The 18941-nt window shown below is 33.5% G+C and overlaps 1 protein-coding gene across 1 annotated transcript; it reads left to right on the top strand.

The window, feature by feature from the left end:
• The first annotated feature begins 11181 nt into the window (after positions 1–11181).
• LOC120196052 (60S ribosomal protein L28-1-like) lies at positions 11182–11949 on the top strand. Its single transcript, XM_039197948.1, has 2 exons — positions 11182–11325; positions 11707–11949. Exons 1-2 carry the CDS (start codon positions 11187–11189, stop codon positions 11916–11918), a joined length of 351 nt encoding a protein of 116 aa, XP_039053879.1. The 5' UTR covers positions 11182–11186; the 3' UTR covers positions 11919–11949.
• Positions 11950–18941: the final 6992 nt, after the last annotated feature.

Genomic DNA, 18941 nt, shown 5'->3' with positions numbered 1-18941 from the left:
ATGGGGATAATTTTAAGGGAAGAGTGGGTACAGTGAAGATAGCAGGCCTGGGGTTTGTCCACTGTTGGGTACAGTTTGCAGAACGGACAAATTAAAGAAATTCAACGTTCACGCGCTTTCTCCCCGCACTGAAACTTACGTTATAATTAATTTCCTGGGTTTGGATGGGACCCTTTCAATTTTTCTCGTTACCGAAAGGTGGGACTTCAAAGTGAGGTCAGGTGGCGCGTGATGCTGCGTGTACACTTAGTACGGAGGGGAGGAGAGCAGTTTGGTGCGGAAGAAGATGGGGACACGGAATTACTTGGGCGAGTAATAAATTGTCGGCATTAAATGCAAATCTTGGGCGAACCTCTGACGTGTGCCAAAGTTCCCGACATTGGTTGTTGGCGTCAACAAGCAATTAATATCCCGCTGGGTTCTGTAAGTGAGAGAGAAAATTAAGGAGGCAAAAGTAGGAGTTTAATGGGGGGTTTTTAATACTCTCCTGTGATTCGCGTGGAGGGAACGTGCTTAGAAACTCATTAGTGGGGGCGGTTGTGTTAGGAGGTCGAAAGAGTCATTTTCGCTCACCGAGCCAGGCAGGCATGCACACAACAGGAAGATGGGAGAGAGATTTTCTTTTTACTTGTTTCTTTCCTTCATCATTTTCCAAATAGAAAATGTCTTGAAATTAATTTCTTTTGGAAAGAGTAAAATAACAGTAATCAATTCAATTCTTTCACTCAATTAAGTTTTGTAATTAAAAATTTTGATTCATCAAATTTATCTGTTTTGAAGCCCAAATGCTCAAATTGATTGATTTATTTCAATACTAGATGGTTTATAATATGTTGCATTCGGGCCTAATAAATGGTGGGAGCAACTACTTCACTAAAGAGAGAAAGTGTCCTAGTACAAATTAGTATGGAGAAGCCGTAGAACTCCATGGTATGCATTCATTGTCTTGTTGACTCTCCTTGGTACGTTAGTGGTGAAGTCTAAGTAAATATTGTGAAGAATTCAAGTGCATCCCATTTGCTACTCATGTATGGGGAACTAGAAAAACTAGTGAGAGTCCTTGCAAGAGATGTCAACAAGTTAAGGAACAACCGAATATTGTTGGCCAATGTTTTACTGAGAAATTACAGCATTTAAAAAACTTCCTAGGAATCGGAAGCAACAATGAAATTTCAGTATTTACGCTTTCGGTGATTTATGGATCATTGTTATTCTTAGAGATTTCAAGTTCGAGCATGACATTTACAGGGTACTTGAACCATCATTGTCAAATAATTTAAAATCTTTTAAATAAATATTATCTTAAAATCACTCTAAACTAATAACAAAAATCTAATAAATTTTTAATATTCACACCTTTTTATTTCAGATAAATTTTGATGATGAATTTTTTTAAAAAAAATAAAATGATTGTAACACCTTAAATTTTGGGTCAAAATTTTAGATTTTGATATATGGCCCACGAAATCAAGTAATGCACCTATCTAGAAAATAAGAAATTAGGATTAGATTGGGTCGAATGAGAATCGGCCTAAATAGAGTTAAAAAGGGGATTTTAAAGATAATTATAGAAGTTTAGGGATAAATAGTGCAACTTTTACCCATTGAATGAAAGATATACTACACCCAGGTAGTCCCAAGGATAAGGTGGCATGGACACACAATGTGTTGTGGAATTCAAGTTAATTTCTACCAATAATAATAAATTCACCTTGAAAACTATTATTTAGGTGACTAGTGTGAAAACAATTGTACTAAAAATCACCCTAAGGTAAATTCTCAGGAAAGAGTGGAGGGGTCACAATGGTCCCTCTTAAAACTCACTCTCCTTAGACATAATTACCAAGACAAATAATTTTAATAGGACAATAATTAACAACAACTATACCCTACAATAGCTATTAAATAAACATAAAAGAGAACACCAAAATTTAACGAGGTTAGGCCAAAATTATGCCTACGTCCTCGAACACTACTAAAATAATATTTCACTAATAGAATAAATATTACAAAGAGAGAGAAAGAATACAAATAGCCTTTAATATGAAAGAAGGCTTATATTTGTGGGATGTTAAACTAAGGAGGAGGATGGATCTATTTATAACAAAAGAATTTCCCCTCCTCCTTATACAAAACCAATATGGGATTCAAAATTTGCCAACAAACCAACAAATCTCCACTTTGGCAAATTCCACACATCTCTCAAAAATTCAATCTTCAGTAGTATCTGCAAATTTATCTTTCAATTTGTAACAATATTGACCAGTTTAAACTTGATCGTAGTTCCCACTTTTGTCAACATATCAGTAGGATTCTCAGTGGTCCGAATCTTCTGGATTATGACTCAACATTCTTGTAGAATCTCTTGTACAAAGTGATATCGAACATCGATGTGCTTCGTCCTTGAATGGTAAACCTGGTTCTTTGCTAAATAAATAGCACTCTGACTGTCACAGTGCACTTTGATGTGCTTCTGTTCCATTCCCAATTCACCAAGCAACCCTTGAAGCCAAATTGCCTCATTCACAGCCTCTGTAACTGCCATATACTATGCCTCTGTAGTAGACAAAGCCACTGTTGACTATAAGGTAGACTTTCAACTGACTGGATCTTTTGCAAATATAAACACATAACCAGTAGTTGATCGACACTTGTCAAAATCACCTGCATAGTCTGAATAAAAATACCCAACTACACACTGATCATCTTGTTTGTCTTGCTGAAAGACCAAACCAACATCTACGGTGTTTAAAATATACCAAAGAATCTATTTCACAGCTTGCCATGTTCCTTTCCAGGATTATGCATATACCTGCTCACAACCCCAACTGCCTGTGAAATATCGGGTCTCGTACACACCATTGCATACATCAAGCTACCAACAACACTTGCATACGGAACCTTTGACATGTATTCTCGTTTTGCATCATCCTTAGGTGATATGGATGCACCAAGCTTGAAATGAGGAGCAAGAGGTGTACTAACTGGTTTTGACTTCTCATTCATGCCAAAACGTTTTAGTACCTTCCTCAGATATTCTTTCTGAGACAAACAAAGCCTCCCCAATTTCTTATGCCTTGTTATCTCCATGCCTAGAATCTTCTTCGCTTCATCAAGATCCTTCATCTCCAACTCCCTGTTCAATTGAGTCTTTAGTTTCGCAATTTCTGTCTGACTCCTGTAAGCTATCAACATATCATCAACATAAAGAAGAAGATATATATAGGATCTGTCTTGTAGCTTGCGTAAATACACATAATGATCATATTTGCTTCTTGTGTACTTCTGCCCTATCATAAACTTATCAAATCGCTTGTACCACTGCCTTAGAGATTGATTCAATCCGTATATCGATTTTTCTAATTTGCATACCATCTCTTCTTTTTCAGCAACTTTGAATCCATCTGGATGAGTCATGTAGATTTCCTCATCCAAGTATCCATGTAAAAATGTAATTTTTACATCCATCTAAACTAGTTCCAAATCCAACTGCGCTACTAAAGCCAACAAAATTCTGATGGAGGAATGTTTTAAAACTGGAGAAAATAATTCATTATAATCAACTCCCTCCATTTGAGCGTAGCCTTTAGTCACCAATCTTGTTTTGTAGCGGATGTTATTCTTCTCAGGAAATCCATCTTTCTTTGTATATACCCACTTGCACCCAATTGCTTTCTTTCCCTTTGGAAGACTAGCTAGTTTCCACGTCTGATTCTTTTGAAGGGATTGCATTTCTTCATTCATGGCGATCCTTCACTTTTTATGTTCTGAACTTTGGACTACTTCATTAAAAGTGGCAGGAGCGTCATCAATTTCAATTAGTGATGCAAAAAATACCATATCAGCATAACGAGCAGGTTGTCTAATGGTCCTCTTTCCCTTTCTGAGTGCAATTGATTCATGTTGCTGTGGAGGTTCTTGGGTTTGAACCTATTCTTCATCTGAATCTTCTTCTACCATAGGAGAGTCAAAATCAGTTTCCTTACTGGTTAGGACAATTCTGCTTCCTTCAAACTCCACATGTTTGGGAGTTCAATCTGTCTGCTCCAATTTTTCTGAAGTCACCTTTCTCAACATGGTAGATTCATCAAAGATAACATCTCTGCTGAAGATTATTTTCTTTGTTTCTGGACACCAAATACGATAGCCTTTCACACCAGATCACCTTCTTTGCTCTTGGATCCAACTTTGATTCCTTAACATGGTAATATACAGTGGAACCAAACACATGTAAGGAATCATAATTTGTAGCAGGTTCTCCAAACCATTTCTCTAATGGTGTTTTACCACCAATAGCAGTCGATGGTAAACGGTTGACAAGGTGACAAGAATAGACCAAAGCCTCATCCCCAAATTCTTTGCTTAACCCAACATTAGACAACATACACCGAACCTTCTCCACTAATGTACGGTTCATACGCTCTGCCACCCCATTCTATTGTGGTGTATATCTGACAGTGAAGTGCCTGACAATACCTTCTTCTTCACAGACTTTCAGAAATGGATAATTTTTGTACTCTTCACCATTGTCTGTACGGAGACGTTTGATTTTTCTGCCTGTTTGAGTCTCCACCATCTTTTTCCATTTAAGGAAAAATCTTAGCACCTCATCCTTTGTCTTCATTGTATACACCCAAACTCTACGGGAAAGATCATCAACAAAGGTGACATAATAGTGTGTTCCTCCCAATGAAGTTGTCTTGGAAGGCCCCCATACATCTGAATGAACATAATCCAAAATACTTTTCGTATCATGGATTGTTGTTCCAAATTTCACCCTCGTTTTCTTCCCTTTGATGCAATGCTCACAAAAAACTAACTTGCAAGCCCGAGCACCCTTCAATAATCCTTGATCTATCAGCAATTTCAAGGATTTTTCACCAACATGCCCCAAGTGCATATGCGATAACCTGGTTGCTTCTGACTCCTATTCATTAGTAAAAGTTGCCACTGCTGCTGTCCCAACAATTGTACTTCCCAGAAAGTAATACACATTGTTTCTTTTCTGGATTCTCTTCATTATCACCAGTGCACCAGAGATAATCCTCATAATCCCATCTTTTGCCCTCATTTCTAAACCTTTTGACAATAAGGTTTCCTCAGAGATGAGATTTCTCATTAAATCTAGTATATAATGGACACCTATTAAGGTTCTGATTGATCCATCCTGATTCCTCAAGCGAATTGAACCAATCCCAAGTGTGTCAAGAGGGGAATTATTTGCTGTGTATACAATTCCACCTTTTAGTTCTTTAAAATCAAAGAATCATTCTCTATTGGGGGTCATATGGTGGCTACAAGCTGAATCTAACAGCCATGAACTGGAACAACTGGTTGATGGCGTAGCAACGAATGTGAAATCTGAATCTGCATCATTATACTCGACCACATTTGACTCTGAGACAGCCTTTCCGCTTTTAGGTTTGCCTTTATTCTTTAGTTTGGGATATTCTTTCTTCTAGTGCCCCTTTTCTCGACAAAAAGCACATTCATCTTTGCTCAATCTGGACTTTGACTTCGATCTCCCTCTCCTTCCTTTATTCTGTCTCTTCGAACGGCCTCTAACAACAAGAGCTTCTGCTTCGACACTTGTGTTTTCTTGTTTGTCTTTCTTTCTCAATTCATAACTATACAAGGCAACAGTTACTTCACTGAGAGACATATCAACCTTCCCATGAAGTAGAGTAGTTTCAAGATACTCAAACTCATCAAGAAGTAATCCCATCAACATCAGAGCCAAATCTTCGTCTTCAAAAGTCACGTTCATATTCATCAGATCAATCACCAGCTGATTAAAGCTAGTAATGTGATCATTCATAGTTGTACTTGGTACATAGTTGAAGCGAAACAATCTCTTTTTCATGTAGAGCTTGTTCTAACCGCTTTTCTTCAAAATTTCTCCTCCAGTACCTTCCACAATTTACTTGCAGAAGTTTCCTTAGAAAATGCATTCTTATGCTCTCTAGAAAGACACGATCGAATAGTACCACATGTCAATCTATTGATCCTCTTCCATTCTTTCTCCTCAACATCATCTGGTTTCTCTCCTTCAATAGTAATGTCTAAACCCTGCTGAAATAGGGCATCTAGAACCTCACTTTGCCACATGCCGAAATGATCAGTGCCATCAAAAATCTCCATTGCAAATCTAACATTTGTCACAGCATTTCTTGCCAAATTTGAAGATGAAGAAGTTGTTGACGACGATGTGGATGTTTTTGTGTCGTCTGTCATTTCTGCTACAAATTCTATTTAATAGCTGTCAATGCAGAATGTTAATTAGCCCAAGGAAATTTTTTCTGATGTGGAAGATCAGCCTAAGCCGCAACCACATAGCATACTAAAATAAACCAAGAGTTCTGATACCAATTGTTGTGGAATTCGAGCTAATTTCCACCAATAATAACAAATTCACCTTGAAAACTATTATCTAGGTGACTAGTGTGAAAACGATTGTACTAAAAATCACCCCAATGAAGATTCCCAGGAAAGAGTGGAGAGGTTACAATGGTCCCTCTTAAAACCCACTCTCCTTAGACAGAACTACCAAAACAAGTAATTTTAATAGGACAATAATTAACAACAACTATACCCGACAATAGCTATTAAATAGACATAAAAGAGAATACCAAAATTTAACGAGGTTAGGCCAAAATTATACATATGTCATCGAACACTACTAAAATAATATTTCACTAATAGAGGAAATATTACAAATAGAGATAAAGAGTACAAATAGCTTTTAATATGAAAAAAGCTTATATTTGTGAGATGTTAAACTAAGGAGGAGGAGGACTCTATTTATAACAAAAGAATTTCCTCTCCTCCTTATACAAAACCAATGTAGGATTCAAAATTTACAAAAAAAACCAACACAATGGACAAGAGCTGAATTCTTAGCACATTCCAAATTATGGCATATTTGGAAAGGATTTTATTCACCCAAGTCATTAGAGCTAAGATTAATCACCATCTTTTAGTGAGCTTCAAGAAAAGCGGGTCATTATTGTGTAAGAAGATACGTAAAATTTTATATTAAAAGATAATTTTTTAATAAAAGTAATTTAATTTTTTTTAAAAATTAAAAGTGAGGATCACCCCTATCGATCCGTATCCATCCGTGTACTGTATAGAGCTTCGCAAAGGACTTTAAAGATGTCCAAGTTGTAGAAGATCGCATTGCATAATTTTAATGTCATTTTATGTTTTAAATTCATATTTTACTTTTCCCAAAGGCCAAAGTCATTTGAGAGATTTAGAATCCTTTTTCCACGTTTTAAATTATTCTATAAAATGTTTCTATGAAGTAATGCATAAAATAACAAGTAGATAAATTGTCAAAAAAAAAAAGATAAAAGACAGACTTATCACTTAATGTAAAATAAATTTAATATCTTTATTTTATTTCTTTTAAATTATATTATTATTTAAAATTTACTTTTATAAAATATTTTAATTATATCCGATACTTAATTGTTTTTATTAATTTAGCGTAAATACAAAATAGTGTATGTTTAAATATATATCTTTCAACCACTTGATATTAAACACTCATACCTTGGTATTCTTGATTAGGGATGGCAATGGGTCGGGTTATGGTTGGATTTTTTATCAAACTAATCCGACCAGAAAATATGCACCCTCCACCCGAACTCGACCCAAACCGAAAATTTTATATCCTTCATTCGACCCAACCCGACCCGAAAATATATATTCTCCACCCAACCTAGTATAAATTAAGAATTTAATTAAAAAAATCCGACCTAACTTCATCCCTTAAAAAATCTGACCAAACACGACTCAAAACCTTTTTTTAAAAAAATCCGACCCGATCTGGTTAGAACTATCAAATGTGGGTGAAATTGCCATCCCTTTTCATGATGCTCAAACTCGAGACCTCAAGAAATATCAAGAATTCTTTTACCACTTAGATCGTTTGGTTCATACTATCCAATACTTAATTTTAAATAATAGATCAAATACATTTTATAATTTAAATTTTGTTGAAAATGGTGATAAATTGTGCTAGGTTTATTAGCCCCAAACTGATCCCGATGAAACGTATGGGTTCACCAACGAAACCGACCAAGCTTTATCGAGGTGCTAGGCAGCGTTACTGAGGGAAATGGGTCGCCGAGATTCGGCCACTGATGTCCCACTTCAAATATGACATCCTTAAACTAAATAAGGAATGGAGGGATGAAGACCATGCTACCGATGTTATTTCCATGGCCGAACATATTCCTGAACTTAACCTTCCTGTTGTAAGTATATCAATATTTCAGATTAAGAATATTGATACCGTTCAAAAGAGAGCTGTAAGACGAGATAACGTTTCAGAGAGAGGAGAATTCTGATTTGGCTTCACATTTGAAAAAAAAAAACCCAAGAATCAAATATTGAGCTTGTTTCCATTCTTCAGGAACTGGAATATACAATAGAAAAGCAGAAAGTAGAAATTGATAACCTTCTGCTGCAAAATCTGAATGTGAAGAATCGCGGAAGGATGACTTTGGTGAAACAATATTCTTGAACAACAAGACAAGATTTGAAAAACATTATTCAGGTACTGAAGGAAACTCTGAAAGAAAAGAACCATGAAATTGAGATTGAACAAGCTTCAATGAGTCGATCGATTATGGATTGTGAAGCTGAATGGAAGGGAAAATTAGATGAAAAAGAACAAAAAAATCATTAATTTGGAAATGGAATTGTCCGAAGCTCTAGGTGTCCAAGGTTTAAAGGAAATGGGCTCTGAAAAAGAAGTAGATTCTCATCTAATCAAAGAAGTTGAAGATCTAAAACTAAGGGTGCGGGAATTTGAGAGAGATTGCAATGAGCTTACTGATGAAAATATGAAACTTCATATATTTCATTGATAAAGCTTGGTCGGTTTCGTTGGTGAACCTATGTTTCATCGAAATCGGTTAAGAGCTAATAAACCTAGCCATATGGTGAGGTGGGTTGAGGATTTTGGTTAAGATAGCTAGGTTGGTTGGTATGGAACTGAGCCGGGATCTGAGGAAGAAGAAGGGGAATGGGAAGTATAAGCAGTTTGCATAAAAGGTCAATAAAAATGGCTGTCCATTTTTCCCATATGTATGGGGTAAGAGAAGGTAAGATAGTAGGTTACTCCCAACACTAGGTTGAGAGCAGCTTCCGTAAGACTTCCAGAATTATGAAATACCCTCCGTGGAACTCGATCCTACGACCTCAAGGTTAAGAACATTGTGCTCTACCAACTGAACTGGATGGTCATTTCATATAAAAGGTCAATAGTTTTCATTAATTTGTGACCGGTCAACGCTCCAAGTAAGCCGTTAATGGACCGACTAAGCATTTAACAGCCAGCTCAGCTTTCTGTCATCGAGTTAACTGCCGTTAGAGCCGAGCTATCATAGTGTAACAAATCAATAATGTTAATGATTAATTTGTAATTTTTAAAAGTTCAGTATAAAAATTGAAAACTTATTCAAATTTTAGCGACTATTCGTATAGTTTACCTTAAATAAATCATACTTCCACGTCTGCAACATTAACATTAAGGGCGCAAATTAATAAAACGTTTGATGAACTGTTTGTGAATTGTTTGTATAACATTCGTTTATGTTTATTTATCAAAGTAAATAAACGAGTATGAACAAAATTATTTATGTTCATTTAATACACGAGTGAACACAAACACATGTATCTTCATTTCGTTTATGTTTACGAACAATCTTTTTTATGTTTATGAACAAGTTCGTTTATCGACTTATTCATTTATGTTCACAAACAAATCGTTTATCGACTCGTTCATTTATGTTTATAAACAACTTGTCTATTTATTTTCATAAACAAACTCTTTTACTCGATTCCTTTTTTTTACATTTTAAATATTGAATATTAAATTAACAGTAAATAAACACATTCATTAATGCTAAATAAATAATTCGTGAATATATGAATAAGTACGTTCACGAAAATAAATAAGTAAAAATGAATACTTTCAGATATAAGTAAATAAACATGAATATAGTTGTAGGAGAACATGACCATCTTCAATTTATAGTATCTTCGGAAGATAAAGTAAAAAAAATGATATTGGGTAAAAACAGGGGCAAGGAGAGACGTATGAGGGGACAGCCTGACAATATGCAAAGACAGACAGTACTCAACCCAGAAAACAAAACAAAAGAGGGAAAAAAACACAATCACTGCTACATATCTATGAATACAATAATATATCGTCAGCTAGGACAATGCAAATACTTCTCCTAAACTTTAGAGGGCGTTGGGATCATGGAAATTTTATTTATTGGTAGAAATTTTCTTTTCTCGGACTGTTATACTCACGTTTAGATGGAAAAGATTTTCATTTGAGGATATTATCTCATTGTCAACAGTAATTATTTTTATCTTTTTACTAGGAATGTCGTTTACACATATTACATAAGTTTTTATTTATTTCCGGATATTTGGACTAAAATACTATTTCTTCTCATCTTCTTCCCGTGATCTCGTTTCTGTCCAATTTCCTTTGCTTAGAATTCTTCCTGGTAAGATTTCTCCTCCACTCATTTTCTTTTAATTTCCCAGTAATTATACTTTGCTTTTGATTTTGATTCTTTTCCTTTTCTTTTAATTTTTCCTTTGCTTTTGATTCTTTTTCTTTGCTTTTAATTTTTCCTTTGCTTTTGATTTTTTCTTGATAGTCTAGTTTCAACAACTTCTCCTGAATTCGACCTCCATACTTTTGATTTGAGTTTACTGTGAGTACTAGTTCTGTCGTGAGGATCCAGAAATCTCATGAAACTCTTACTTTCTCTGACGTTGCTTCATAATGTTACATTGCTTTATTCATTTTCCATTCCACAAAGTACATAATTTCGTGCTTTCTCAGCTGAGCTTGTTGTTTTTCGTATGTTGTTTAAACGTTTGGAACGTTTCAGTGTTGAGCTTAGAATGCGGATTCTTTTTCTTTTTCTGCACAAATAATCCATGTAAGGATTCCATAAATTTGATAGATTTATTTCATTCTTGCCGCAACTTCAGTGGTCCTAATATAAACCCTAGAAGCCAACAGGTTATTCTTATATTATTTTCTCAGTTTTAATATTTCATTATTTATTTTGTTTGATTTGTTTTTTAGTATTTCAAATCTTACAAAGGAGGTTCATTTTTGTGGTGAATCTGGTGCAGAGAAAATGGCGACAGTTCCAGGACAGCTGATCTGGGAGGTAGTGAAGAAGAGCAATTGCTTTTTGGTGAAGCAGTTCGGAAGAGGAAATACTGGAGTTCGGTTCAGCAAAGAGCCTAACAATCTCAACTCCTACAAACACTCTGGTATTCTTTTGATCCCAAAGTTTTCTCTTTTTCCTTCTTCATGGACGATTCAATGATATTGATCTTAGGCTTGTTGCAAAAGAAATGATATTATTGAGTAAAAGTGAAATAGAAATTATGTTATATGCATATGCAAATGTTTTGTATGTATATTGTAATTGATGTGGAACTTGTACAAGTTATCAAGTGATCTAAAAGAAGTTTGTGGTTGTCTAGATGATGGTTTCAAGGGGAAACATAAATTTATCACTTGTATTAGTTGTGATGTTGTATTTGTATTTTATTTATTGTTTAATCTCTTAACTTTTCCCGATTCTGAACATTGAAATATGTTCTCTGGTTTTTAATTTTCTTGTTTTTGTTTGATCCGTGTAATTTTAGGGTTGGCAAACAAGAAAACAATCACCATTCAGCCAGGGGACAGAGATCAGTCTGTGCTGCTAGCAACCACCAAAACTAAGAAGCAGAACAAGCCGTCGGCCTTGCTTCACAAATCTGTCATGAAAAAGGAGTTCCCCAGGATGGTGAAGGCAGTAAAAGACCAGGTATATTGGAAGAGCCTTTTGAAAGATATCCATTTATTCTTTTTCTAGGTTTGCCTATTGATATTTTGCTATTTTTCATTATTGTCCTGAAGAGAAAAAAGTCTTATTTTTCTTTCTTAATAATGTTAATGATGCTGAGAGAAGTCTTTTTCTGCTTATCTAATATTAGTTCTATGCCATTAATTATACGCGAGTTCAATTTATAAATAGAGAAAATGTACATCATTTGTATCATGTTCCATCCATTCTCGCTTTGAGAGGATAATACAACTACGTGCATTTATTTTATTCTCTCGTTGTTACTTTGTTCTTTATTTTTTGTTACTTTTTTTAGTGGTTAGAATAGTTACATTGGTGTTTAAGCTTCTGCATCCATTGAAGCCTAACATGTCGAGATCTTTAGCGAGCGTAGATTCTTGTAAAACTTGTTTTCATACTTACTTAGACCCCGACAGATCAAAGAGCGTCTAAAAGTATCTAAAACGATATTCCACCGTATCAAAACTCTAGAGCCTGACACTATTTATATCCCTTATCTTATTTTTCTTAAACCTCAAATTCTCTTGAGCCTTCAGTTTCCCTCTATTTTTCTTTTCTTTTAAAGGAAAAACTCTCATCGGGTTCGATTTTTTTTTTTACAATTATGTCTCAAGTTGAGGATAAAACGGAAGTACCATAGGTGACAAATGGGTCATTAATATCGGGTTCAGCTCGGATTATTTTGGTTCGGGTCATTTCAGTTTAAATTTAATTCAAGTCAGTTTCGGATCGGGTTGAGTCATTTCGAGTTTCAGTTTTATACGGATTTATAGTAAGTCAGGTCGTGTTCGGGTATCGGGTCAGGTTAATATCGAATCATTGATTTTGGGTTGGATCAAATGGGATCGATTGATTTTTGAATCATATCAAATATCCGATAAGTTATTTTCGGTTTGAGTCAACTTTGGATATTCAGGTCAATTTTAAGTTGGGTTGGGTATAAGTCAAATAAAGTATATATAGAATTATTGATATATTTTTGTAAAAAATGTGTCATTTTTTTAAAATCTTATCATTTGTGTTCAATTTGATTCAAATTCAATTATCATTTATAGATTATAATTTAAGTCGATATTCAAAAAGTATGGGACCAATTTAGGATGAAGATTATAGACTGGGGATGAAAATGAAATGCTCAAAAGTTTGAGGACTTCTTTAGAATAATAGTCATAGTTTAAGGATGAAATTAAAATATTTAAAAGCTTAAGGACCAATTTGAAATAAGGGTGATAGATTGAAGACATATGATGCAATTAACTCATTAATGATTCGTAATTTGATTTAAATTAATTGAAAGCCAATTTAATAAATTATTTTGGTATTTTTATACATTTTAACTCAATTATCAGGTTAAAATCGAGTTAATGTTTGGTTTAGATCAGATATGGATAAATTAAATTTAGATTACTTTCGGTTCAGGTTATTTTCAATTCAATTGCTTTCGGTTCGATTAAAATTCGGATTGTTTTGATCGGTTCGTGTTACTTTCAGTTTGGTTAACATTTGAGTCAGTTTCGGTTTGATTCGATTTTTTCGAGTTTCGGATCAAATTTGAATCTATTTTGAGTCTCGATTCGAGTAAATTAGTTCGGATAATCGAATTCAGATAAGTTTGCTAGGTAGAAGGAGCAAATTGTTGCCATTAATTTTGTGAATATGACGAGTGTTTTTAAATATTTACCGGATATTTTATTGATTTAAGCGGATGCTTTTTCTTGGTATTAAATCAAACAAATAAAAGAGATACATGTACGGTACAAGAAATACAGTAGTAGGTGTTAGAAATAAAGTTAGTCTGTTTTGGATTTGTTGGTTAGTTAGCAGTTAGTTTGTTGGGCCGTTCATATGGTTTGCTGGTACTGGACAATATAGGCCTAATGATTGTAATGGGCTGCACACCCTTTCAAATATAAGTATTAGCTTATTCTCTCGTAATATTGACTGCTGCCGTTCGGTAGCCTCCGGCCACAACGCCGGAGTTACAAGGTTTCTTACAGCAGGAAGCTAAATTACACAGTACGAAGTGGTCTTGACATACAAAACGTAATATGCAAACTACAGACTTCCGATCACAGAGGTTGAATCTGTCAATGCACTTTCCTCTTGGAACTCATCACCTCCTCTAAATCGCTTCTGCTGTTCCACTTGAAGTTTTCTTAAGCAACTCTCCAACAAGTTCTAACCTGCAGCCCATCGACGAGGAATCGGTAAATGATTTCTAGACTGATTTCGATATGTGGAAATTGTGATAGAGTAGACCATATATTATCATACATGTGTTCATGAAAAGTAGTCTTAGATCTGGATAGGTGGGCAGAAACTAGAGACTTTGAATCGGATTCTCTAACATGGTGACAGTTGACCATATATTATCAGCTGTTTCTTCCTCTCTACCACATAAGTGTAGCCTGCACTCCATTGTTGAGGACCTCTCGGTTCTAACACGATAAAAGTTAAAACTCACTTAAAAGAAAACATGGATTTAGGATATTAAGGCAAGACCGAATTGTCTAGGGACCAACCATATCCCACAAATTTTGGCTGGTTATTTTTCCACTCTATGGATTTGTTAGATGCTTATTTAACATGGAATTGGAAATTCTTAGTACATTTTTGAATTTGATAGATTCATGTAAATTTAAATATAGTCAACAATATATATATGAAGAAAAGAATGAAAAAGAGGTTGGAGCGTTGGATGTAGGCATGAGGCAGGTAGGAAAGGGTGAGTTAGTTAAGCTAACTTCTTAGTTAGAACAAAGGACCCACAAATGGGCTTTTCGAGGCACATAGTGCTCAAGTGTTCAATCATTGCATTCATTCATCTAAAGTTACTGTGGTTGTACGCCTTTCATGCTCAAATCAAGATTAATTAGGCGCTGAATTTTGCACTAAATTCCATTACTTGGTATTATAATTGATGGTTGTTGGCTCACCATGTGTCCGTGAAAACATTTTGCTTTTACAACAGTGCTGCATTCCACAAAATCAAGTCATGTGGTTGAGGAAGATGAAACAAATTAATCATTCATGTTTATGTGGCTAGGGAATTTTGAAAATGGCTTTAAATCTCTTCCAGAAAATAATAAAAAATTAAATTAATACAAAGCTAAAATAACACTTTACTTGCTATTAAACATCACCCTCATTCCACTTGGAACTCTGCGAAAAGTTCTATTTCCAGACAATCTTAAAAGGCTAAAGCTGGCAAGAAAGACTTCTAAAACGGATAGTGATAGAAACATAATTTTATGTTAGATAATAAATATATAACACTTTTAAAAAAATAAATTTATTCAAAAAAAATATATATATAAGATATATACAAAAATTACTTTTTTCAAAAGGTTACCGATCTAGTCAGTCCCCACTCGGTCTATCCGTGAAGAGTCTATTGTGTAGACTCTACAATTTACAGCAAACTCATCATTCATATCACCATATGGTAAAATTTTTCAATCTATACATAAATAAAATGAACTTTCTCTCTTTCGGATCTCTGTTTGTTTGTATAAAATATTCGTGGTCGAAGATCATTACAATCTAAAACCCGCCATAAAAGAAATGTCGATCAACGTGATCGTTGATGGTGTTGAATCTGTTCAGGGACGAAGAACAATTACCCTAAATTTTGATGGTTTAATTACTTTTAGGTCACTACTATTTTAAAATCATTACAATAAAGCCCCTGTCCGCCCATTGATGGTTTAATTATTTAATGACCCTTTCCGTTCTAAATGGAATCATGTCTTGATTTCTAATTTTTCTAGTTTAATCACTCTTTAAACATTTTTTAATTTTTAATTTATTCAATTTTACAGATCTAATTATTTTAAAAGTTAAATAACTTATTTCCTCATAATTCAATCTTGGTTATGTCTATAAATCCTATAAATCCGTCAATGGACAGATTTTTATAAAAACTAGACTCTTCTATTTGTTGGAAAATTATAAATTACTTGAATAAAATTGATGCTCTTTATAACAAGTATTGTCACTTGGTGAAAAGGCATAATAATAATAAGTTATATCATTTGGTGAATGGACTTATCTTTCGGTTTAAAGTTGCATCCATTCAATTATACTTATTAGTTTTTCAACAAATTCCTTCATCAAATGATTTTAACTCCTCATCAAAAGGTCATAAACTTTTGATTAATTTTTTCTCCTCTATATATAGGCTAGTTAAGGCACAAATTTTAGTGACAACTTTCACAACTCTGAATAGGAAATCACTTAGAAATTCCTTATAGATCTATTCTGTCCAAAAGTAATATTGTGTTCGCATGATCGCTACATTTATGCTTATTGTTGTGATTGTTTGTTGCTGTAGGATAGGAGACCGGCGTCCAACATTACTTAAATCACCGATTAGATGACGGATATGTCTTGAGGAAACTATTCATACAAGTCTCAACAAAATTTCCCCTTCTGTTTATCAAACTCCGCTCATCCAATTTCATGTCTACATATGAGTAACTAATCTCGTTTTTCTATCTAAATTCTTTATTTATTTTGCTTCGTTCGTTTACATAATGATATTTTTATTATTATTATTATTATTATTATTTTTTACTTCTCGGATTAATATATTGTCTAACAATATTAAGAAGGTATGATAATTTGTCTGATGTTCCGTTATTGTAGCCGAGGCTGCTCATGATCTTTTAATGTAACATGGAGACTTGACTTCAAATTTGTAGAACTTGAAACTAATAATATTGAAATTGCTCGAATCTAAAATAACTTGTCTGATGTCTTAACCAGAAATGCTTTGAAAACTGCTATCTTTGAGCTTCGAGATCGTGATTAGGTCAGAAGAATGAGATATGTTCGTAGAGAACAAAACAGTGTTGCTGATAAACTGGCAACGTAGGAAAGAGGTACCCATTAGTGTTCAAATGTTGAATAAGACTTCGATGGAGTTGCTCGATCTGCTGCAGCAGGACGTGCTTGTTTCTAGCTAAAGTTTATGCTTTGTGTCTGTTTCAATAAAAGAAAAAGAAGGTACGATGAACATATAATAGTGTCGTAGGGTGGATACACCACCAAATCAGATTGAAGCCCTTATTTCGAATTGTGTTTTTAATTCCTACAAAACAGATTCAGTTTTCATGAACAAGATACCAACGTGTCATTATTACAATCATAATTGAAAAAAAACTCAAAATTAATTCATATATTAAATAGCGACCTATATATCTTAAGGTAAATTATTTTTTTGGGTCATTTCAACTTTACCAATGTATTAGTTTTGATCACTCAAACTTGTAACTTTTTATTTTATCATTAAACTTTGAACTTTATTTGTTTTAATTAATCAACTTTTAAATATCCTACTGTAGCATTAAAACATTGCGTTTTAAGGTTTATAAATTTGAAAAATTTTCTTAATGTTTTGAACCTTTCTTCTATGGTCAGAATTTCCTTTATTACCAATAATTGTTTATAATATAATTATTTTTTGGTACATCGTGAAGTTACAAACCGACAGCCTACGTTTTTAGCGTGGCTTCTCCTCTAGCACCAGCTATCAACAAAGGAATTAGTCCATTTGGAGTTCAGTTTGTTTATCTCGTTCCCTTGTTTATATGTTTACCCGGCTATCTACGATTTAAGGCAGACGTAAGATTTTATATTAGGGAATTCAACTTTAACTTATAAAATTTCAAGAGACGAATAAAATTTTAGAGGAATAAAAGAAAATTTAAATAGAAAATAAATAAAAAAATATAAAATATATGATAATTTTAAAATTTTAAAGAGACTACACCGATTCTTACCTAAATTTATCCATGATCTACGTATTTATAATGTAACGAGTAACAAAATGTTCTAGAAAAAACCCTTATTCTCCATTATTTGTGTGTGTGTCAACAACATTTTAACTCTGAAAAAGAATATCTTTTAACCACGATAAACAACTAGTCCTAAATACTTCAATATATTAAAAAATTGTCACCATCCATCATAGCCACCCTGACTTTGACAGCTGTACTGAAATGTCAAGTTTAGAGTTAATCTTTCATTATCTCAAACACCCATATTAAACCCATTTTAGTGTCGAACTCAAATGGGCATTTGCAACGTGGCCAATGAGATTATCTGTATCTAAACTTAATGAACCGAATAAAAATTCAAAGGGGTATTAAAGTAAAATCACCGACATAATGAAGAAATTGTTGAAAAGCTCAAGGCGGCGAACAGCCTGGCAAGGGAAGACGGTGGACAAAAAAATATGTTATAGTTGGGAAATAGTATATTGTAATTTTGTCCAAACCCCCCCTACTATGTAGAAAGTGACTGACCTTAAGCAACCAACAAAGTTCTAACCTTAATGGCACTACGCGCGGGTAAATCCAAAATTTATACTACTAATTAAGTTCCTTTAATCAAGGACAGGTGTCAGAATCACATACCTTTTAGAGTGGGGAACAGCTGTTTGTATCTGATTCTTGAAGAAACTTCTAAGAACGAAAGAGCAAATGGAATCAGGTGCAATATAAAATCATATTTAATAAATCCATTTAAAAACGAGACACATAAATAGAATAAATTTTAATTTACTAGTTCAATATTTTTCATTAAGATTATTATTTGATTTTATAATACAAAAAGTAAATATTAATTTTTACAATAAAATAACAATAATAGTAAAAATAGTACGAATCAATTGATCACAATAATTAAAAAATGATGATTATTTTTTAAAGTCTTAATTTTTAAACATAAAATTTATAAGAATTTTTGAATGTTTATTATCAAATAATTAAACACATTTACTTTTGTTTATTCTATATGTTCCATTCACAATTTTATAAACAAATTCATCTATTTCTTTTTTCTTTCTTCAATTTTAGCTCAATTTATTATCATATTCTTGTAATTATATCATACAATAATTGATCCATAAATATTTTATAAGATATGTACACATGTATTAATAATAAAATTATTTTGTATGAGATAAATATAAATAATATTTTAGAGTCGACATCATCACTATAATAAAAAACTAACATAAAAAATTTC

This window comes from Hibiscus syriacus, unplaced genomic scaffold (assembly GCF_006381635.1).
Source record: "Hibiscus syriacus cultivar Baekdansim isolate YM2019G1 unplaced genomic scaffold, ASM638163v2 tig00004630_pilon, whole genome shotgun sequence".
NCBI lineage: Eukaryota > Viridiplantae > Streptophyta > Magnoliopsida > Malvales > Malvaceae > Hibiscus > Hibiscus syriacus.
This window is presented reverse-complemented; position numbering and strand designations above follow the sequence as displayed.

What these genes read in the sequence shown, in the direction of transcription:
- LOC120196052 (XM_039197948.1), top strand. Translation starts at nt 11,187, where the DNA reads ATGGCGACAGTTCCAGGACAGCTGATCTGGGAGGTAGTGAAGAAGAGC. An exon ending in CAACTCCTACAAACACTCTG is followed by an intron (nt 11,326 to 11,706) that starts GTATTCTTTTGA and finishes GTGTAATTTTAG; the next exon opens with GGTTGGCAAACAAGAAAACA.